The 24,769-nt window shown below is 31.0% G+C and overlaps 1 protein-coding gene across 2 annotated transcripts in view; it reads left to right on the plus strand.

Annotated features, from left to right (window-relative positions):
- The window catches only part of LOC124360546, a 37,556-nt gene extending 14,083 nt beyond the window's left edge, over positions 1-23,473 (plus strand). For both annotated transcript variants that reach the window (XM_046814257.1, XM_046814258.1), the window contains exons 4-12: positions 1,438-1,555; positions 4,843-5,057; positions 8,857-8,938; positions 10,381-10,512; positions 12,149-12,222; positions 14,329-14,465; positions 15,479-15,656; positions 19,068-19,193; positions 23,186-23,473. In XM_046814257.1, coding sequence (XP_046670213.1) covers positions 1,438-1,555; positions 4,843-5,057; positions 8,857-8,938; positions 10,381-10,512; positions 12,149-12,222; positions 14,329-14,465; positions 15,479-15,656; positions 19,068-19,193; positions 23,186-23,263 — 1,140 coding nt within the window. In that variant the 3' untranslated portion in view covers positions 23,264-23,473. The remainder of the gene's footprint in view (positions 1-1,437; positions 1,556-4,842; positions 5,058-8,856; positions 8,939-10,380; positions 10,513-12,148; positions 12,223-14,328; positions 14,466-15,478; positions 15,657-19,067; positions 19,194-23,185) is intronic.
- Positions 23,474-24,769: the final 1,296 nt, after the last annotated feature.

Consider the following 24,769-nt stretch of genomic DNA (forward strand, 5'->3'; position numbering starts at 1 on the left):
ATTTATATATGAATAAACCGTATCAGTAATTCGGGACAACTCATCTCTTTACAAATATTTTAATAATATTTTTTCAAATATTGTTTTAGTATTCCAGTATAACTTAATGAATTGTGTCATTGTGATTTCTTTTTAAATATTCCAAAGTTTAAATAATGTTACAACTATTTATATATATATATATATACTAGCTGTTTCCCGCGGCTTCGCACGCTTTTCGTAAGTTTTGCCCGCGTATGAGCATTTCTGGTTGAAGTAAATTATATTTCCAACCCCGATGTAGATTTTACCTTGATGTCACGATCAAGAAAATATGTCAAAAATGTATTGTACATGCATAATGTATTTTATTACAAAGTGGTCTACCACTCAACCTTTAAGTTCAACCAAAAATTTAGTTTAGACAATTATACATCATAACTTAGCGCCTTCAAATAGTGTTTCACTGTTTAATATACGTATCTATCTCGTAATTGCAGGTTATAATGTGCAGGCGCTTTGAAAACTTTTTCTTCATTTTATTCGTTTATATTCACGACATAAGCGAATAATTCAGATAATAAACTATCCTATCTTCTAAGTTAGACTAAATTACGGATACATGTGAAATTTGATTGAAATTGGTTCAGTCGTTTTGGAGTTTATTGGCAACATACATCGTGACTCAAGATTTTTATATATATAAGATATATAGTTGTAACATATATATATATATATATATATATATATATATATATATATAAAACATTTGAATTTGCATGTAAAACAACTAGATAGGCTAACTCATAGCATTGTTTCACAGTTTTAGAAAAATAATAAAACCACAGTTTTTATGGGAATGTCTTCAAATTTGGGATATTGTGCATAATAAGTATAACAATTAAGTATATTCAGCTCTCAATAAAATTTATAAAGTAATGAAATTTTTCTGAACATCAACTAAATTTCTATTTTCAACATGATTGGTTGTTATTTGCCAATTGAAGGCATTAAAAAAATTGTCCATAAAAAAGTTATATATGATCCTCAATGGGTTAAAAACGTGATTTGGGTTACTTGTTGCAAAATAAAAATGAATTATTTAAACTTTTTTATAGAATAGTTTTTAGTTTTTTTATGTTAAGTTATTTAAGAAATGTTTGAAGTGGATTTAGTACCAATTTAAATTTTATAGACTCATCTGGCAATTAGAAGTTTAACTGTGTTAAAAAATCTTTTAAAAAGAGCTAACAGATTTTTTTCTTGAATTTAGGTGCAATATAAATCATTAAACATTTTATGTATTAGAAAAATATTGAGTATGCAATTTTGAAAGCTGGTATATGGTTGAGCTGAGATATTTAATACGTTTGTAGTATTTAAGTTTTGTTATAATATACGCATAATATGTTAGTTATAATTTTGTTGTTTGTTTATCAAACTGCCAACTGTTCACAGGAATCAAAAATGGAAGATTCTGTATTTCTGCCAACTGAAAAAGATCTTGTTTTCAAAGAAGCTAATAAATTAGCTCGAACATTTAGTAAAATAGCCGAAAGTTTCTGTAACATGTCAGGTAAGCAGTACTCATTTATCAGTGTTATTCTTATATTAAATGATTAACACATTCACTATGATAGAGGTTAGAGTAGTAGTATATCATGGCATTGGAAACTGTACAACATTCATTGTTTAATGTGTTATACACTCATTTATCAATGTTATTCTTGTATTAAATGATTAACACATTCACTATGATAGAGGTTAGAGTAGTAGTATATCATGGCATTGGAAACTGTACAACATTCATTGTTTAATGTGTTATACACTCATTTATCAATGTTATTCTTATATTAAATGATTAACACATTCACTATGATAGAGGTTAGAGTAGTAGTATATCATGGCATTGGAAACTGTACAACATTCATTGTTTAATGTGTTATACACTCATTTATCAATGTTATTCTTGTATTAAATGATTAACACATTCACTATGATAGAGGTTAGAGTAGTAGTATATCATGGCATTGGAAACTGTACAACATTCATTGTTTAATGTGTTATATTTCAACACTGCCCTAACTATAGACTACAATAAAACTTTGGCTAGTTATCATTTAACTGTACTGTAGTATACAATAGTTTCCAATTTGTCAACATGTATGAAGTTTTGAGTAGCATTTCCTTTTCTTTGGTCTGTGAATTGTAAGAATGTATATTTCTGACAGCTACAGCTAATATAGTGGTCAAACATAGTGTGATTTAAATGTGGAGTATTTATGTGGAAACAAGCATAAAATAAGTATATTTGTTTCTTTAATATTTTTTTCATAACAATACCATAAATAAGTTATTTTGAAGTGAAAACGTATTAACCCATTGGCCTACAACTACGAGTTATCTCGTAGTTGTGTAATACGTTAATCAAATCCAATATATATTATTAATACAAACAAAAACATAAAAATTAATGTTTGTCTATTAATCTACATTACTTTATCTATTTAAAAAAGGTTTTGTAAACGAAATAAATTACGTCATTGATGAGTACAATAAAGTATAAACAATGCAACAGCCGAGGTCAGCTGAGAGCAGCGGACAGCTGTGTTGCCGTCTACGTCGCAATTCAGTAGGTCTAAAAAAAAAAAAAAAACCCACAAAACCTTGTAAAGTCTGCACAGCCAAAAAAGAAAGGTCAGAAACCCAGTATACTGTATATGCATAGCATGTAATGTGGCGTTGCATGTGGATGAGTGTTTTGAGCAGTACCACACTGTTCAGAACTATGCAAATTAACGAGGTGAAGTGTTTTTATTGTAAATATGTAAATAAACTGCAGAAAGTTTAAAATATGTAAATAAACTGCAAAGAGAACATTTTTAGTGTGTGTCATGTGCTAATGTGAATGGCCTTTGCTGCTCTAAACATTCTGTGTATCTCCAGTTTGGTAAGAATTAAAAATTCTTTTCACTCCATATACTAATTTTGTGGCATATTTAAGTTTATTTATGAATAAATACAACTATTTTGAATGGTAGTTTATATAGGGCATGTAAATAAGAGTGGTAAATTTTAGTATACTAAACAATGTGTAGACTGAATTTGTTAAAAATCACAAACATTTTTATTTCATGTTTAAAAAATATTTTATGCAGCAAAATTAACATTTGTGCCCCATTTTTGCATAAAAGTATGTTTAATTTATAAAATAAATTAGTTTTTAAAGGGCATAAATAATTTTCAATGTAGAAAAATAAATATTTGCTTTAAAAATTTATGTTTCAAAATATATAATTGTAAAATTGTTGATTAAAAATTTAAAAAAATCTTTTCTTAAATAATTTGTAAATTTGTCTATATAAAAGTCAGTGTAAATCTGAACAGTTTAGTAAAAGTTTTATGTAAATATGTTAATATTTACACTTACCTGATAATGGTGGATGTTTGATGGTCAGAACTCAAAACTTTGTTTTTCAAAAAACACTTTTATATTACGCCATTAAAAAAAAACTCAAAATAATTTTTATTTAAAAATCTAAAATATGCAAAATGTTCACTTACTGTCTTATGCACAAAAAGAAAATACATAGTTATAAACACTTTTATTTACAAATAAAATTACCGAACAGCTGTTTGGAACACTAACAGTTGCCGAGTCGCGTCACGCGGAAGTAGTCGGGTGCTTTTAGCGGCCAGTAAAAGAAACAAATATTCATATATATATATATATAAGTGAATACATTATTAGAAGGCTTGGGATCTTGTGATTTAAAGTGATATAACTTTTATGCGATTCGAGCGGTAATTATCGGAACTATGACGTAATTAGTAGACGATGTTTAATGAGTCGTATATTACGACTCTGCCAGTTCACAGCGGGAAAAAATGAGTCGTAATTTACAACGTTGCCAGCCGGAGGGTTAATACTTTTTTTCATAACAATACCATAAATAAGTTATTTTGAAGTGAAAACGTATTAATGGTTAATAGGAACATTGTTTACATTATTTAACATGTCTTAACATCGTTCTAGTGAATACTTTTCAGAAAGTAATTATAGACGAAAGTGTCTTATCATTGTTAATAACAGTAGCCAGAGTTATAGCAGTGTCAGTGAGCGGTAGAGGTGACAGCAGCTATTAGTGTTTTATTCACAGTCTGTATTACATAAGTTACATTATATAAAAGTTGATTAAATAATTTTTTGCAATATTCTTTTTACTACTAAAACTTTACTTTTGGTAATTTTATTTTATTTCATTTTAGAAAAATGTGTGATACGTGATATTTAGTTTAAATTTTATGATCTTTCACATGTTATTATTGACAGGAAAAAAAATATACATAATGTTATATATATATTTTTTGTATATATTAGTTTGCTTATTTAAACGCGTATATGACAGATACGGCCAAATACAAAATAATTGAATCGTAAAAAGTAAGGGCTCTGTGGTGTAATGGTAGCACATTCACCCGGCAAGTGAGAGATTCGGGTTCGACTCCCGGCGGAGCAAGTACTTTTTGTGATTCAATGTTTATTGAAATTAAATAAGGCTATTGCCACTTATACAATTTAATGTACATATAATTATATATATAGATAGATAAAAAATTTGTTTAATCATCTTTCTTTTTATGAACATTTTTATAAATTCTTTCTTGAAACACGTGTTTTTAATATTTCTGTCTCAAATTTAATAGAATACTTTTCAAATTCTGTACTGTATCACCAAAAATTCTATTGGATGCTTATTGTACAATAGCTTTTTTCCTTTATCTACATTTATGATTTTATGTAAAATTTCAAATGGTTCTCTATTAGCATAATGTATTTAGACGGTTGCTATTGCTTGATAGAATCTGATAGTGATGATGATCTGCTGACATGCCAGCCTCGTTGGACCTACGCAGAGAGCAGTGAGGATGAAGAGGAGAAACTACGCAAAGATCCTGCCCTCAATATCCGTGTTAGTCTCACTAACTCTGTGACTAAAACAAATACTCGACCTGACTCAGATGCATTGTCAGCGTTCAAGTCTAGACTTCGGCTCAACAGCTCTCAGTCTTCACCGGTAACTACAGACATGTCATAACGAATTAACCCAGCATTAAGATTTTAAGTGCTAGCCGATTAAAGATGAGTTGTAATATTTTTTTATTAGAAATCTTAGAAAAACTCATATTTTTCTTAAAAATGTAGTACTCTATATTATTTTAGCTAAAATTATTTTATTTTATACAAAAATAGTATTTGGTTAGTTTTATTTAAAAAGTTTCTTTTTTTAAACAATTTTAAAATTTAAAACCTACATTAACACTTTGTACCCTAGGCCCTTAATACATGTTTCGGCGTGGCTCCCTGGGGGTTTTATGATGCTTTTAAAAATTCTGTGTTATTACAGTAATTATGTTATAAACTCATACTATATATCATTTTAAAGATAGAGATACATACTTTTTTTAAATGTATACAAAAATAAGGTTTATTTTCGAAATAAAATTATTACATAATATTGAATGTTATGTAAAAAATACAAAAAAAGTTTTTGCTACATAGCTTGTTAGTTCAGGTAATTCGCCTTAGTGTGGTAATTTTTAAAACACAATGGTACACAAAGTGGCACTGTACAGTCTGGGCACCGCCAGGATGTTTCCTTCCTTCCAGCTTTTCTAGTTGCTTCCTGTTTTTTTGTGAGCATACTTGCAGTCACGAATTGCAAAACTTTTTGATTTCATCACCCAGAAAAATAATAAGTAAAGAATATAAAATAAAATCAACGGAAAGTCGAGAAGAAAGAACAAAGCGAGTGTAAATACAAAACAAAACACACGGATAACCTCACATTGTTTGCATTTGCCTTTACTTCATTCAGTAAGAAACTAAAGTTCTAATTATTTACAAACAGTTAAATTCACATTTAGAATACATTATAATAACATTTGCTTCAGTATTTATCGGCAAGATTTGTAGAAAACTTAGTAAGACATCACTAAGACTCACAACAACACACAACGTGAAACACTACAAAGCAAACTGACAGTACCGACGATCAGCCGCTGCGCCTACGATGAGCTGTCTAGACTCGTTTGTAGTACGACGAAAAATATACGTATTTCATCACTAAAACGTGACCCAGGGATCTCAAAACCAACAAATACGAACTTAGACAACCAATGAACATAATAAAAATGTTTGAATCCAAAAATAAGATGACTGAGCTAAATAATACAATTAAATAACACGACCCGAGCGATACTCGGGCGCCGGTAGCAGGCCCTGCCGACGCGGTCCAACCTATACTCGGGCTCAGGGTACAAAGTGTTAAAATATGATGTAAAATAATTGTTTTCCATGTGGAGTACTATGTTAACAAACTGTAACCTATGTTGTGTTTTATCCCATAAGCACAATGTTAAATTTGAACAATTTTTACACCTTATTTTTGGTCGTACAATTATGGGAGTTGTCTTGTTTTAAAAATGTAATTACGAGGTGTGTTCAGAAAGTAAGTACCGTTTAAAAAAAAGACAAGTAAAACAATTTTTTCAGCACAATGAAAGCCCAAACCTTAAACTATTTTATGACATAGTTTCCACCGATGTACAAACACTTGTCATAGCGGGTTCTATGCCCTCTTCATAGAAGGTTCCCGCCAACAAATGTAGCCAAGACTCCGCGGCAGTTTTTACTTCAAAGCGTTGGCAGGAACAAGTGGTAGTCAGACAGTGCCAAGTCTGGGCTGTAGGGCGGGTGATCGAGCTGTTCCCAATGAAATTGTCAAACCAATCTTTGAGTGTCACAAGCGGTATGGGGCTGAGCATTGTCATGGAGCAACACAATTCCTTTACTAAGCATTCCTCTCCGTTTGTTTTGAACTGCCCGCCTTAGTTTTCTTAAGATTTCGCAATACCTTGCCGCATTCTTGAGAGAAAATCAATCAACGAAACACCTTTTCGATCCCAAAAGACAGTGCACATGATTTTTTGTGTAGACATTGTCGTCTTGAATCTTTGTATCTTCGGGGATTGCGTGTGTCACCATTCCATTGACTGCTGTTTTGATTCTGGTGTGATATGACGGACTCAAGATTCATCACATGTCACAATTTTGTTTAAAAAATCCTCACCATCATCACTGTACTGTGTGAGAAAAGTCAAAACACTTCTGAGTCTCTTGGTTTTGTGCACGTCGGTGAGCATTTTTTGAACCCATCGGGAACACAGCTTGCGATATCCTAAACTGTCTGTAACAATTTCATACAAAAGAGTGCGTCAAATTTGTTGGAAATCGTTAGATAGCGTTGTCATAGTAGAATGTCTGTTCTCTTGGATTTTTTCGTTAACTGCCCTTACCAGATCATCGGTGCCGAGAGAAGGCCGACTATTCCGATTCTCATCATACAGATTTGTTCGACCACCATTTAACATTCTAACCTACTTTCTCATCACTCCTTCACTCATCACGTCTTCTCTGTAAATATCTCTAAATTTAAGTTGACGATAAATTTCAGCCGGTTTCCTTGTGTTAAAAAATTTTATTACAGAACGAATCTCACAATCGGCGGGACCACTAATTGTTTTAAACGTTCAGAGAAAACTGAAAACACAACGTCAACTAAAATGGCGTGAGTTGATATCCAGTGAACAAGAACAACTTGTACGCATGCGCCGATTGCAGTGCTGTGGCGGCAGTAGAATAAAACAGTACTTACTTATATAGAACACGCCTCGTATATAATTAATAAGCATTAATTAATAATAATCTATTTTTTGTTAAGTGTAAATTTCTCGCATTACTGTTAGCAAAAAATTTGCTAGGCCACCACAGCTTCATGGCATTTCCTGCAAATACAGCTGGTGATGAGAAACCATTACTATTGCATTCGGTGTAAATTGTTAAAAACACTATTAAAGTTGTTTATATTTAGTTTGAAAATAGATTGTAGAGAATCAGATATTTTTGACCAGGAAATTGAAAAAGATTTCAAGTAGCCATCCTGTTTAACTTTTCTTTTTTATATTAATAAAACAAATCTTATGATACAATGTTGCATTAAGTATCTTTTGTAGCATCACTGATTATTTTTACAAGATATACATGTATCACTATAACAAATTTATATTTTGTTATTTTGCAATAATTGCAAAATACTTACAATTATTGTAAGTTTACAGCTGGTTGTTGGTGAAAATATAAGGAAACAGTTCTAGTCAAGTTTAGGAGACAATTGGATGGCAATATATCATGTGTAGTTGGTATCATATCCCATCAGTTTTCAATTATATTAATTGCAATTCATGATAAAATTTGTTTCATTATATTGATTTCAAAAAATGATAAAATTTTCTATCATTAATTTAAATGTGTTTACATACGTATTTTCAAACACAAAGATAATTGAAAAGACGTCAACTTCAGCTTAGGGTGCACCAACACTATACCTAGTTCTTCTTTTCCAGAGAAATATCACACCATATACATAAAAGCAAAAAATAAGTTAATTTTTTTCGAATTATCGGTAAAAATTTTGTTTACACTGAGAACAAAATTTTGAGAAATGTAAAGTGCCATTGTAATTTTTTCTTGTGTCATTGATTTTATTAATGTAAAATCAATATTTCTTTATCTTTATGTTTTTAAATAATATTAACATGAAAATTCTTTTCAGTGAACTTTTGTACGTTTCATTGGCCGCATAAACAGGGCAGTATAAAACAGTAAATTATAGATTTTTTATAATAGATTGCATGTTTTTGCCTTGGAATTTCCAAAAATTCTTTGGGCAAAATTAAGCTATCCCAACATTAATAATTTAGTCTGAGATCTAGTATCCACACTTGCATTTTATAGTGTTTTTCTGTTGCTTACAGGAGGAAACAGATGTCAAAAAGAATCTCCCGGTTCCTATACCAATTAAAATGCCAGCTATACCCACCAGTATTTTACCTTCAGGTAATATATCTGTACTTGAACTGACTTGAAGTTAACCATATCATGTGAAAAATCTTAAAACTAAATATTTGTCTTATTTTATGGTAATTTATGTGAATCGATTGGAAAGTACAATTAATTTGTTCATCTAATAAATAATACTCTTGTTTGTAATAACTCGTAACAAATATTTGATATAAAATTGCATACCGGTACTCATCTTTTTTGTAAGTTAAAAATCAATAACTGATGTTCTTAAAAATGATGTATCCACACATCCCCACAGATCACTAGGCCATACAAGGTGATATATGTACAGATTTGTAATCTGTCACAAGATGGCATATGTAGATTTCCAAGCAGCATCAACTTTACATTCAATAACTAATAGTTGATTTATAACCAAGGATCATACTAAATGCTTATAAATTAAGCTTATCGTAAGAATTAACTAACATTTGTTCAGTATATGTTCTACATTTGTATTCTGTTTTACAATGTATATTATATATTTTTGCTAATTGAAAAAGATCCTTAAAATTATGTTAAACCCATGTTATTTTCACATTTTTCTTGCATAACATGTTTTTAGATTAATTAAATGTGAAACTACGAATTTATGACTGCAGTTCAAGAACTATACAAAGATAATAAAAGGAATCAGGAAAATGTAGTAGAAATATAAACATGCTAGTTCAAATTAGGTTATAAATACATAAAATATATAGGACAGATAGAATATTTTTTACGTTTATGTTAACACTATTAGCTGGTATATATAGTTTCTGCTGTTCTACTCTGTACCACATTAGACTGGGTATAACAGGTTTTAATGTAATAAACGCATTGCCGATTTTACTTGGAACAGTTACTGTGCTCTTCAACCTTGTTTAGTGACAAAATGCAGGCTTTTACTAAAAACGCTTTTCTGAACTTATTTTAAAGTGTTTAGAAGGGTTTTATTCAAAAAATAAGTTCAGAAAAGCATTTTTAGTAAGAGCCTGCATTTTGTCATTAAACAAGGTTGAAGAGCACAGTAACTGCTCTAAGTAAAATCGGCAATGCGTTAACTTGATACTGAAAACAGTAAGCTGCTTTTAAAATCTAATCCGTTTTATCATTTGTAGAAATTTTAATCCAGATTTTCCAAACACTTTGCTTTCAATAAATATTATTCCAAATTAAAGAAGTTGGTCAAACCTTGATGATAGCTTTGAGTCTCCCCATGTCATTTACATCCCACAGCTATACATTTGTCATATATTATGTAGTACAAATTGTATGTGATATAGAGAGATTTAGTTACAATTTTTGTATTCAAAACTAGAAAACATAATCTACCCTCCCTTGCAGCCGACTATAATATTGTTTGCAGATCTGTGAAAATAAAAATGAATCTGTGTAATTTCTGTAATCTTGTTATCTAAAATGCTGGCATATTTTAAATGTTGATATGTTTACAGTTCCTGTCCCTAAAGTGAAACTGGAAGAGAAATCCATTAAGGTAGAGAAAACTAACAAAGAATCAAAACGTGTTCCTATGAAAGCAACAATGCCTGTCCAGTGTATGACAAAAGATTCCATCTTAGATGAAGGTAATAACATTGTCTTGTTTGATACTTTAGAATTAACGTCTTAGTTCAGTCTAAAACTCTAATATTTTAAAGGTAAAATTGTAATATAAAAATTAATACCAAAATAAACATGTAAATTTATGTATATAAAATAATACTTTTGTAATTCAAACATTTCTTATGATTTTTTCTCACTTTTATTATGACTGTATAATGTATAATCGGGTAGTTAACAATAGAAGTAGCACACTTACGTTAAGATTATGTACCTTTAGAACAAGTAAATATTATCCAATTTCAGTTAAATTGTTACAAAAAGGAAAATGAAACTTCTTTTAGTATCTGGATTTATTAAAAGTTCCTTTGGTTTGAGATTTCTTTATTTTTATTGTATTACTTAGTGGCTAAAACTGCTGCCGTGGACATCATTTTATTTATCGCACCTCTTTATTTTCTTACTTTAATAGAAGTGTTTATTTTTGAATTAATTTATTACTTGAATTAAAACTTGTATAAAACTTATTTACATTATAAAATAACATCAAATTAACTTTTTAATATTAAAACATGCAAACATGAAATAAATTTACTAATTTTTATATTATATTTATAAAACAGTTATGTGAACGCTATTTCTAAAATCAGAATTTTATGATTCCCAATATACATTTTTAATTAATTTGTTTCTTTACACACTTAAAATTGTGTGTAAAATATAACTAAGGTATGGTGGCAATTTTTGAATAGAGTTTTTTATATTGTTTGAAGCATTGTAAAATTATAAAGTAAAGTTTTTGTAAAGAGTAAAAGAATGTTCTGTGTTCCTTTTAAGAGTAAAATCATGTATAATATGTTCGAGCATTAGTTGTGATTGAAATAAAATTTTGTAAAATAGAATGTTTGGCCTAAATTCTGTCATTACAGTTACTTTCTATGTCACTTCTACACTTAAATTGAATTTTGTTTTGAATAGTTCAAAAATTTGTTATTGATCATGCATTATTTCTGAGCTATAAGTCCTAAAAGTAGACAAGTTATATTATAATGCATCTTCGTACTGACTACATCTCTGTTCACGGTTGCACAAGCCTTTGCAGTATTGGCTGATAAGGATGAGTCACATGATGTTTGTATAAAATAGTCCCTACCCTATTGCATCACTTCTGATTTGTTTTATTTCCACAAATTTATCAATTTAAGGTATCTGAATGTATTGTATGTTCTCGTACTTTTTTACCCATCAAATCTCAGGCTTCTGTTAGTAATCTCAGTTTAAAATTTGGTAGTTCCTGATCTATGTTTTCTTTGAGCCAATGGACATCATTTCCTTATTGCACAAATAGACAGGATGTAGCCACATGCATTCCACTGATTCTTCTGCTTTCCCAGAGTTTAAATTCATTAGTCCGCGTATCACCAAATTATTAGTCCTCTTAGCATACCAAATACCAAGTTATGTATCCTTCTTACCTAGGGAGTCTAGTCCAGTGTTTTGAATAAGGACAAGTAAACATTGTCTATTCTCTAAGATCTGAATTTCTTAATGAAAGATCTTTCTGAAGAACAAATAAAAAAAATATTAGAAATCTGTTGAATGGCTCAATTACTATTAGGGGTTTTCATGTGAAAAATGGATGTAATTGTTATTTCATTCCAGGTAAAACAAAGAATCCACCTTCACCACCAGTGAAAAGGAAAAATTCGGAATCGTTATTGAAAACTCCTACCAAGGTGGGTGTTACGTTTTATTATTGTTATTATCAATTAATTTAATAAAATGTTATTATCAAGTTACTTGATATTTCATTGAAATTATTTTTTGCATTAATTAATACAATGTCTGTAGATATAACCAATAAAAATGTTTGAACAGAATTGACTCTCAACTGAGTTATATGTAAACACGTTCAGCACAGGAGAGGCAACATTTAGCTATGAATCTTAACCCTTTGGATGCCAACGTACCGGTATTACGGCCGTCGGCTACTCAACTGAAAATCGCCAACGGCCGTAATATAGGTACTTCACGTTTTTCACCTGTAATTTTCTTATAGTTCATCTTATTGCCGCGAAATTTTGACTACTCGATAGTCGATTAGTTGCTTTGCAACCACAAAGTAGTTAATTCGTTTATGGACTGTTTGTTTGGTCGTATTTGAGCTTCGCAGCTGTTGAATTGTTTGGTCGAGATTGAGGTTACGTTCGTGTTGTTATGCGTTGTTTACGTTTGTAATTCTCTCATTACTTTTGTTGTTAGGGCATTTTTACTATGCCCCTTTTATTAGATTCATTGGTACTTTGGGATTATACAGACCACACCCAGACATGAATCGTTATTTGACATTTAGCTTCAACTGATTAATAGATTAGCGTAGAACAATATTTCGTCGATATAAAACAGGAATTGTCTTATCGCAAACCCCTCCCCATCCTCAGACAGAGGTCAAAGTCGAGCGGTGTAGTAGATAACGTGATTGCAGAGTCTCGCCGCCCGTTTGCTTTGTTGTACTTTCGTATTTTACCCCTACATTTCTCCAAACACAAAAATTCAACAAAAACAAACATTACCAAACAAAAAACTAAACTCTTTATTGAAAAAAAAACACACAAAACTTGTCATTATTCTTGATCAAACTCCGCCACCCAAAATGCGAGTGCCTCCGGCCGAAGCTCGCGCTGATGTCAACGAAAGAAAAAACATCCCTCGAGATAGTATCTATCAGTAAATATAATTCTAGAGGGGCTGATCAGTAATATAAATTGAATTGTAATGGAAAGGCAATTATGTACCGTGCAAAAAAACTTAAATAATCATGTGATGCCGCGCGGCATGCCGTAATCGGGATTCTCGAGAAAGATAAGATAACAGCGACCACAATACCGATCACAATACCTGGAAATGCTAGTTGATTGATGGAATGTTAGTTCTGATACTCAAATACATCGTTTTATAATGTTCTAAGTTCATTTAAAAAAGTTTAAGCGAATCTGACCTCATTAACAATTGATAATCTTTGTAAGTTTGTAATTTTGTAATTAAAAAGTTGTTTTTTCGTTCTACAATGTTTGTTTATAATATATCTATAAATTTATATTTTTGTGTTCTTCATAGTGGTGTGGTTGGTATAATCCCAAAGTACCGATTTGTATAGTGTCAAATATTGATTTTTGAATATAGTGTAACATTACATACAACGTCCATGCAAATTACAAAAACTGTGCCGTGTCACATTTAGTGAAAAAAATCATAACTGGACTTCTATATAAGGTAGGCTTTTGAAATTTTGTAATTAGGTTAAGGGTTAGATATAGTTTACTAGGATATAACAGGAAATCAGCATACATTTTCTTTTAAACCACTTATTTGTGCTAAAAAAAAAATGTTTTTTGGAAAATTTAATTTTTTTTCTTAATTTTTAACTTTTTTATAAGTTTAAATTACATTTATGCAACTAAAATTTACCAACAGAACAAGGGCATTTCATAAGCAAAATAATGGTAAAAAAAATCATCAATATCTGTTAAAAAAATAAAAAAGTTATGATACATTTAGTGAAAGCTTGCAAAACTGCTGTAAATGCCCCTGGCGTTTCTGGGTAGTACTTTTGGAAAATGGGCTGGCATCCAAAGGGTTAACAGTGCTGTTAGAGGATTAATTCTTAATGCATAGATGTTGATGCTACGTATTTAATTAAAAAAAATGCTTTTATGTTTATAGGATAGGTATTTGTAGCCTTTGGGGACATAATACATTAACATAAGTAGTTCAGTAGTACTCAAGAAATAAAACCCACCATTTATAAATAAAACATTTTTACCTCTGTTTATTGTTTGAAGGATGGAAACCAGTCAGAGATACGGCCTGTGGCTTCCTCCACTCCAAATAAATCGGTGATCATTGGATCGCCTAATTTGATGTCTACGTCTGCCATCATCCCTCCCAACAAACGGCACTCTCTGGGCACCGCTAATGAGTATGATAATCCATTATGTTATGTAACTTAAATTGTGAAAACATTTAAATTGATTAGAAGATATAGCAAACACAACCATTTTGTAACTATTTACCTCAACTATGTAACTAGATGCTTCTAGTTGAAGCGTGTGATTTTTAGCATAGATTTCAATTATTAGGGTTTGGTTAGGGTTATTTAAAATTCAATTCTGATCTTACATTTTTATTTAAAGTGAGTAATTTTTAAATTAGTCAAAAGAAAATTTTGATTTTTTTTTTACTATTTATGTCCCTTTCCCATCCTTTGCTGGAGGTTTGTTGTCCTGTCCTTTGTGGGACTGTTCCACCAGAACTATTTCACTAATTACTATTATTAACGGGTGTCTACGTAAGGTACAATGTATAGATTGTCATGTTTATGTGTTATTGTTCATTCCAGTATAAAATTTCTAGCATGCAGAACAGTCTGGTCACCAGCCATCTGTTCAGCGCAGTCTTCAGTTTCTTTCCTTTCTGTGTCTTAATCTCTAATGGCAGTAAGTTATATAGCTTGCGTCCCATGTATGACGGCTTCTTCACATATAGTGAGAGATTGTTTGCAGGCAGGATATAATTGTCATCATGATGAGTGTTATAGTATGCTCCCCGAGATTGTTCATTCCTTTCAGCAAACACAACCACTTCCTGGATGTATAGGGCTACAACTGTCATAATCCGGAGATCCTTGAATCCTTCATGGCAGTTGTCCCAGACCTTTTAGGGAGGATTCTTAATACTTTCTTCTGGATTAGAAGGATTGCTTGTAAGTTGACGGGTGTGGTACTAAATCCAGATTGTTGTGTGTTATTTCAATGCGACAGATATTTTGATCGTCAGTCAACAGCCAAGAATCTGATTTTGCAGAAACATGATTCATTTTCAGAACTTTGGTGAAATGTCTGTTCTATGTAAGGTAATAATATAAAGACTTTATTACACTAAACTATTAATTGTTGTTGTGAATTACTGATTGAGTTTTAATTTGACGTGAAGGCACAAGATTCGCACGCCTGAAGCTGAGACTAGGCAGAGGTCGAACTCAGCATCTGGCATTCCAACTCCCAGACAGGATATTCAGAAGAAAGCTCACAAAGCTTCACAGTTGAAATTTCCAGCGAAACCCAAATCGGCTTCTAGCCTTCATCGCATTATATCCAACAATTCTTCTCAGGTTGGTAATATTTTATTTGATTCTGTATTTTTACTGAGTATGAATAAGTCAAATTCATAAATAAAATAAGATGGTTATTATCTGTGGCAAGGTTAATTATTGCAATTTTATACCAGGAAGTATACATTCTTTATTTCTGGAAAAAATATGAGAGCAGCAATTTTCTATAGCTGAGAATTACTTTTAACATTTTGAAAGAGGTACCACGGTTTTATTTTCAGAACAGCAAAACTCCTGAAGAATGTAAATCCCGTAGTTTTACATGATAGAAATTTGGAGTGAAGCAGAACAAACAAAGTTCGCTTGTTGTTGGTGCTTTATCAACTTCACTGTTGTTTTATTTTGTGTTATCAACTATGAGCACTGAATTAGGACTACTCACTGAATATAATATATGCTGTTCACATATTCATGATGATGCTGGCCAACTTTCCAAATTAAAAAAGCATTTGGGACAAATCCTTCTTCACCAACTGCATGCATGATGACGAGCCTCCCTTCTCATGAATTCGGTGTGAGAATTTGGTTTAAAAAAACCTATCACTGTTCTTTTGTTATTATTGTGGACAATTCAAAAATATTTAACCACATTACACCAAGCAACACATAGATATTTTTGGATTTCAATATTTTGAGAAAGAGTATTTAAAATAATTTCAAACTTTTCTATGTAGTGTAATAAATGTTTCATTGTTATAAGTGTTTAATATTGATAAACAGTTTAAATGTTGTATAATTTCAAAACTGCTTGCTTCACCATGTCTCTGAGTAAAGAGAGGAACAATTTTTTTCTGATTCAATATATCTTAATTAGTTATATTCCATTGTTATAGTTGATATCACTTTGGCTTAAAGAAGTATCAATTGTAGTCCAATTAACTTTAAAATTAATATTTTAATTGATGAATATATTGATAGAATGTTTTATTCATTTATCCTCATAAATAACAGTTTAGTTAATGTACAAAACAATTTATAAATATATTATATTCATTCAAAAGTATCTGAATTGTTAAATCTCTGCTGATAACCATTGCAGGACAATGAAACTTTGCAGAGTTGAGGTTTGTACACTATCCGATTTACAAGGTTTGGCAAACTGTGTTCATTAGTTCCCTCATACTATCTGTTTGTTTCCACCCATATCAAGGTCTTCTTTACATTTTGATATGTTGTAAAATGTCATCTTGATTGTATCCAGTTTTTTCAAAGGCTTTGAGATATAAAGATTGATGAAAAGTTTGCTTTTAGTGATGACTGTATTAGTCGTAACCAAGTTCGAGTTGTTTTACGTTTCAAATGTCATAGAAGTGACGAGCGGTGTGGAAGAACCACAACGAATTGAAGTAAACATTGAAAACAACTCAACAAGAACAACAATTAACAAGAACAAGAATTAATGATGGCAAATAACTCATTAGCTTTAGAAGAAATCAGTCAGAATTTAGGAATCAATGTTGATTCAGTTTACTTAATTTTTACAGATGATTTAGGTTTGAAATATAGTTCTGCAATTTGTCCTGTAATCGCTTTCATCTCAGCAAAAAGAACTGCTGTGAAAAGTATGAAACTTTTTTTTTACTGTCACTAATGATGACAAACATAGGTCCGAAATAAACAAATATGAACAATTTCAAGATGTAACGGAGATACAACAAAATACAACAACTTTTAGAGATTCTGAAAAGTAACTTGCTTTGAACAGCACAAACTGGGCCGGAGTTCGTGTGTGGTATCAGAAGGGAACTACTTTGAAACCTTCTTTTATTAATAAGGCCAATCTGAATACATTTTGAATGGACCTCATAGTTAACACAAATAAATTTACCTTGATATAACACTAAACACCCTGCTGAGGTTGGCAGCTGAAATGCTGACTCACATATACTTCCTAGCTGTCCACTTATGTCTGTTACTCAGCAAGTGCACTATTCCACACTAAATGTATTAATTTCATTCATTATTTAAAATAAACCTCCGTTGTATTTATGTCATTGACTGTTGTAGGTATTTTAATTAAAATATTGTGTATACAAGGTATGGCTATTAAATAACGGGACTGATATTGTAAAAAAATTTATTTTCATTTTAAACATAATTACTTATTATCACCTTCAATATACACCCCTTCTCTATCCCTGCAACGCTCCATGCGAATTTTCCATTGTTGGAAACAACGCTGAAAGTCATTTTCTGTCAACTCTTTCAGGAGTCTTGCCGCTTTTTCTTGAACAGCTTCTACGGATTCAAATCTCGTACCTTTCAATGCAGATTTCACCTTAGAAAATATAAAAGTCTCATGGTGCTAGGTCTGGCGAGTAAGGTGGATGTTCTAACACTGGGATGCTGTACTTGGTCAGGAACCGCTTGACAGATAACGCGGAATGAGCTGGCGCATTGTCTTGGTGCAAAATCCATGATTTGTCCTTCTACATTTCGGGTCGTTTTTTTCTTATTCTTTCACGTAGTTTATTAAGTACCTCAAGATAGTAATGTTGATTAATTATTTGACCTTCAGGAACCCAGTGAAGGTACACAATCCCACGAATGTCGAAAAAAAACAATCATCATTGCTTTAAATTTTGACTTGCTCATTCTTGCTTTATTGGCTCTCGGTGAAGTTGAGGTCTTCCAATGCATGGATTGGCGCTTCGTTTCCGGATTATAAGTAAAAAACCACAATTCATCACATGTTATTATTCTTTCCAATAAATTTGGGTCATTTTCAATGGCATTCAAAGTGTCAGTACAAACATTTTTACGAGCTGCTTGTTGATCAATCGTAAGAATTTTTGGTGCCATTTTTGCACACACTTTTCACATGTTCAAATTGTCATGTAAAATTTGCTGTACACATTCTTTATCAATGCCTACAGATTCAGCAACTGCATGAATGCTTAATCGTCGGTCAGACCGAATCAAATTAGCAACTTTTTCAACATTGTCTTCCGTTTTTGATGTTGAAGGACGACCTGGCCACGAATCATCTTCCACGTCTTGTCGACCATCTTGAAAACGCTTAAACCATTCAAAAACACGAGTCCGCGATAAACATTCACTGACATACACTTCTTTTAGTAAATTATAGGTTTCGGTAGCGGTTTTTCCAAGTTTAACGTGAAATTTAATAACAATTCGTTGCTCTATTATTACGCTAACCATTTTTCCAGCAAAACAAAATAAAAATAACAACACTTACATAAATGAAGGTTATGACACAACGATGTTGTTTACAGAAACGAGACTAACTGCATTCTGAAGAGGAAGTCTCAAACTACACAGCTGTTGGTCATTGTTGGTTGGCGCATGCGCACTCGTTCCACTGCAGCGTCAGTCCCGTTATTTAATAGCCATACCTTGTACGTGTAGTAATACTAATTTCATTCTTTAATAAGTACATGTTAATTACAGATGAGCAGTCCGCATGAGAAAAAGGCTGGTAAAGTGATGAAGACAAGTTTCAATCCCAGAGCTCTGAATGAGGTGAAGCTTCAACGCAAGTCTCCGATATCCAACCGTGTCAAGGGCATAACCAGTGTAAGAGGCTTTTTATATTTTTGTAAATAACAAGGCTAACTTGGTTATAATTCTTATATATATATATATATATATATATATATATATATATATATATATATATATATATACATATAAATCTTCAATTGTTCAAATTAAACAGTTTCTATATTTCGGCTTAAGTCATCTTCAGGATATATATATATATATATATATATTTCTTGCGTGTGTATGTCACTGAACTCCTAAACAGCTGGACTGATTTAAATGAAATTTGTTGTGTGTCTTCAGGTGGATTCGAGAATGCTTTAGATTTACAATTCGGTCCAGTTTAAATTGTTGTTGATTTTGGTATGTTTTACCTTTTATCCGGCAGATTGCGCAATGACACATAATACAAAGTGAACTGATACTTAACAGCTGGTAATACTTTCAGCTGAAGTTCATCAAAGAGGCAGAAACATTTGTTTACATTTAAAATTTAGAAAATTATTATTGTAAAGTGCTTGATCAGTAGTGTAATGCAGATAAGTTATTACCTAATTTTAAATTTAGATTGCACCAATGATCAATGAACTATCTACTGCAATGAAAATACTATTAGACGCTGTTATGAAAACCACCTCATAGTACAAAGCCATGAATGTTTGCACATAAGGTAATCGAATTTGGTTAGATTGAAGGTAAATGAAAAGAGCCGAAAGTAGACGCTTTATGGTCGAAATTGGTTTTCTTTGATTCATTTTCTTGTTGATCGGAGCACAAGGCAAACTCCACAATAATACTGGAAATATCTTAAGAAAGAAAATTTATTTTAACAGACCGAATTTTATTCTTTATAACCTGATTAGTTTATCGAGATTCATCCATATAAATTAATTATACTGAATAACTTATTAACACCTAGCAAAAACCCCAAAAGATAGAGGCAGGAAATATTGTACACACCTTCATAATATGCCCAAGAGGCTCACGAAGGAACGACTATCAATTATCTCAAAAGTGTTTAGAATGTGATAGAAAAGGAATACGTGAATATAGTGTACTGTTTTTAAACAGGAAATTTGTGTGCAAAGCCGTGGGCAACTGCTAGTAATTATTATTTTTATCTTTCTCTTTACATGTAGAAAGAGAAAATCAACATAAAAGGTTTTTAAATTGAGCTTGAAATCAGTAAATAGAATATGCTTCTAAATGTCTGATGTATAGAATATAATACATTGACATATTATAACAAGATTAAAAAACCGGTAGCAACACCAGTCATATGGTAATGAGATAAGTCTTACCCAACGAACTATAATAATGGAACGCGCTCTGGGCCGGAGAAATCGAGCCGAAATCATGGGTTGCGTTCCGAAACTGCAGGCGCTGGAAATGGGCAAGAACTCGCTCCGCCCATATGGCAGGCATTATAGTAATGATCTAACACCACTTTAAAACGCTTCTAGACTTAATAATACTATTAGATACCACTATTTATTTATTATTACAAATGTTAATAACTGATTTTTACCGTAGATTTTTATTTTTGGTTTAAAAGACAGATTTTTGTACAATATCAAAATAACTGAGATTTTGACTTGGTGTTTTACTTATAAAGTTGGAATCGAAGATGCCTGTAAGATTAAAATATTTCCCAAGTGAAAAAACAACATTTTTATTGACAGTATTTTATTTCAATGTAAACTACATAAAATTTACAAACATGACATACTTAATCTACGTGTTAGGAAAATAAAATTATTTTTACAAATTTTGCCTTATTCCTAAGTTGGATGTTTTTGTAATGTCAAAAGATTTTTGTTTTGCGATGTGATGAGATATTATTTTAAAAATAGTTTAATTACAGTTTTAATTAAAAATAACCCGTGGCTTCCAGTGAATTCGTCATAAGTTAAATGCCCTTGAAAACACTACCAGTAAACTGGTTACAAACTCTCAATGTCAATTCAGAAGTGGTTGCATTTGTTTGAGATAACTTGAGCAAATAACAATCTTTTACAATTAATTTTCAATACATCATTACTTGATGTAATTAATTTACCCTTAGATTTAAAATCAATAAAAAGTTAATGTGTTGTAAAATCAGAATCATTGGCATGAAGTATAGAACTACAATCGTTACACTTAATAAATTTTTCAATACGTCTTACAATGACGTCACAAATATAGTATAAAATTTCATCCTTAAAACTAGAACTATCATAATTTTCCATGATATACATGGCACTCTCAATTTTATCATTCAAAGACAAATCCAAATCACACTTATCAGCATTAGGTAGCTCAATGGATGCCTTCTTTCTGACAATAATCCTCCTTCGTTTCTCCAGTGGCTGTTGTATATGAGATGGAAAATAAAACATGGTTGGAACTGCTTCACTTTTGTGACATTTTCTTAGTGTGTTATGCAAAATTAAATGGTAATCATGTTCTCTATAATGTTTACTGCATAAAACAGTATGTTTTTTGGCTTAAAATTGTTTCTCTTTGTCGCAGTAATCCACTTTTTTAGTAAATTGTTATCATTCAATGGAAAGCCAAAACAAAACAAACAAATAATAAAATACAGGAAGCTGAAAATAACAAAGTTCCCATAATTATGAAGTAGAGTAGGTCAGTATATACTGTTTTTGGCAATGACTTATAAGTTTATACATTCATAAGTGCTATAATGACAGACATTGATATCTTGGATCAATGCGGAAAAAATAATTGAGTGATAAGCATGTTTTATTCAACTATATAATTATTGTTCATGATTAAAAAACGATAGCTTATTAATGTGTTCATTAAAAGTCGTACCGCACTTTTAATTATTTGGATAACCCAGTTAATATTGGTGAAAATTACTATTTTGGAAGTTAAAAAATAAATAATGACTTGGTTGATATAGTAAGAACTTACTTGTGACAAGAAATGTGGCTGTCTTTAGTCCAATCTGGACGTGCAGTTGTACGCAGAGCAACTCTTCACCATGTCACGAAATAACAAACATTACTAATATTGACAAATAAAAGGAAAACAAACTAGTTGAGTTGCTCAGATCAGACGTCTTGACGGAATAAACAGGAAGAGTTGCCAACAATGCAAATAAAAACAATGATTTGTGTTTCGGCATGAAAAGGCGTGATGCCGTATCGTCCCGTTGATCGCCGCTCAACTCGGTGAGTTCTTGCCCACTTTAAGCGCCTACAAGTCCATAGATACACTAGTAACGCACAGCTGTGTGCGACCGGAAAACACAACATGTGGCTTATGGGCAGTGCGCGTTCCAGTAGTATAGTTCGTTGGTCTTACCACAAACTTTGATTACGTAGTTATACTGTTGTCTACTAGATAGCAGCACTGAACAAGTTGTAATACAGTAATACAATATTACAGGCATTTCCAACATTATCCATCATGTAATTTTTCTGGTTGGTATAACTGTTTAAAAATAACATTTATTTTTAAGCCTACTGATATTTGTTCAGGTTTTGATGATCGCATGTAGGAACTCGCAGTGTGGTTAAAAATTACAGAGTTGTGTATAGGTTCAAACAATGTTGCAGTGAGTATATGATTGAGTGTGTATATTATGAATGGTAATTATTGACAAATGATTTAAATCATTAAATAGACTTGAATATTTGTTATTTTTTTATTAATTTATAAACTTTCCACCCTCTACATGATGAAGTTGTGCGTACAGATCTACACACACTTAAACAGACATAGGATTTTGACATCAACTGGCAGGAAAGGATAAGCGTTAACAAATTTATTCAAAATTTTGTAGTGGTTAATTTTGAATATGTGAACAAGTTTTAATTAATTCACTTGTAATATGAATTAAAATTGAAACACACACAGATTGTTTCTGTTAAGAATTGAGAAAGGTTCAGTTTTGTTTCTTAATACTTACAAATGAACTAAATCAGTATAAATATTGACTAAATATTTACATACCTGCTTTTTAGCCATGTGAATTATAACACAAATGATTAACTTTTACTGATATGTTTCAGGCAATAACTGGTTTAGTAGCGGGAAAAAGCAAGAAGAGAATTGCTGTTGGTGACAAAGAAAATAGAGTTCCGTATTAAACTATGTATTTTAATGTGACATTGTGTATACTGTATTTAGGTATTGAATTCATGAAACAAGGTACAAAAGTTATGGCAAACATCATATCATTTTTTAAATAAAATAAAATTAGTATTTGATTTTTTTATTCTTACCACAGCAAAACTGCATTTAAATTTTAATCCCAGTTTTAGATTTATAAATCATTATTTGTTTTAAATTATTATTTCCAAATTTATTGTTAAAAATATTTATTTATTTTGTTTTGCCAAATATGTTATCTTTGATGTAATGAAAACAACAATACTTCATTGATTCTCTTGAATTGTAATGTTCAGTTAGTTTCAAATTGCTCTCTATATTTAAATGTTTGATTAAAATTAAATAGAATGTCTACAGTGACTCTAAACTGCATTAATAAAGTGTTGTTGCTTTCACAAAGGAAGTCCAATTTTGCATTTATATTTTAATTTTTTTAATGTGTTGTTTTTGTGGATGAAAAACAAAATAAATTTATATTATATTAAAATAACAAGTGAATTTTAACAATATTTTTAAATAAGTACTTATTAATGTAATGGTTAACTAGTTACTTTTAAATTTATTTAAGACAGTTTTATTTATTCTTATCTTGTAATCTTAAAATGCCAGTTTTGTTAGATCCTTTTGTAAAAAATATATGTATTTATTACTTTTATATGACAAAAATTTTGAATAAAAAGTTTACTTAATCATTAAATGTAGTGAATTTCCTGGACTCCTAATTAGAAATTATAGTATGACACATATCAATGCAAGTCTTGGTTGTGGTACGGTGTTGCTAGCTGTTACAAAAGATTAACTAGTTATTGGATAATTGATTGAATTCAACAAACAAGTGATTGTTACTGCTCTTCTTTACTTCCCTTCTATCTTCCTGAATCATTTACTTTCACAATTTTAATTAACACATGTTTACACTATGACACAGAACATGAGAAAAATAATAAAATAAAAACATGCAGAATAATCTAACACAAAACGGAAACAACTGGAACAAAGCGAGATGTCGTCACATCGCCTCATACTGAGAATCAGCTGGTATGACAATGTGATAGCCGCTAGATGAAGGGGAAGTAGGGTGCGGTAACTGTCCATACGGCCAGGTTTGCAATGATATGTCCCTTAATATAGTTATATAAGGCTACAAAAGTTTTTCAATATACAGTTGCAACCTATGTACAATGTTATTGTAGCTGTTGTCTATGTCATAGTTGCTTTGTTTGCAGAATAACAATTAAGCTTTTAAATGATCATGAGAAGCTATATTTTTGAATAACATTAGACAATGTTTTTTAAGGCTAAATATACCAGAAAATATTAGGAAATTTATCTTGGCAGCACCCTTGTTGTCAAATTTATTTTTCTGTTTTTTTTCTTTTAATTATCAACCGATTTGGAAACTAGATAATTATAGAATTTGATGTAAGTAACAGTAATTGAGCTAACAGTAAATACGAGGGGTATTAGAAAAATAAGGTTCCCAT

The sequence above is a fragment of the Homalodisca vitripennis genome, chromosome 4, assembly GCF_021130785.1.
Source record: "Homalodisca vitripennis isolate AUS2020 chromosome 4, UT_GWSS_2.1, whole genome shotgun sequence".
Classification (NCBI taxonomy): Eukaryota; Metazoa; Arthropoda; class Insecta; order Hemiptera; family Cicadellidae; genus Homalodisca; species Homalodisca vitripennis.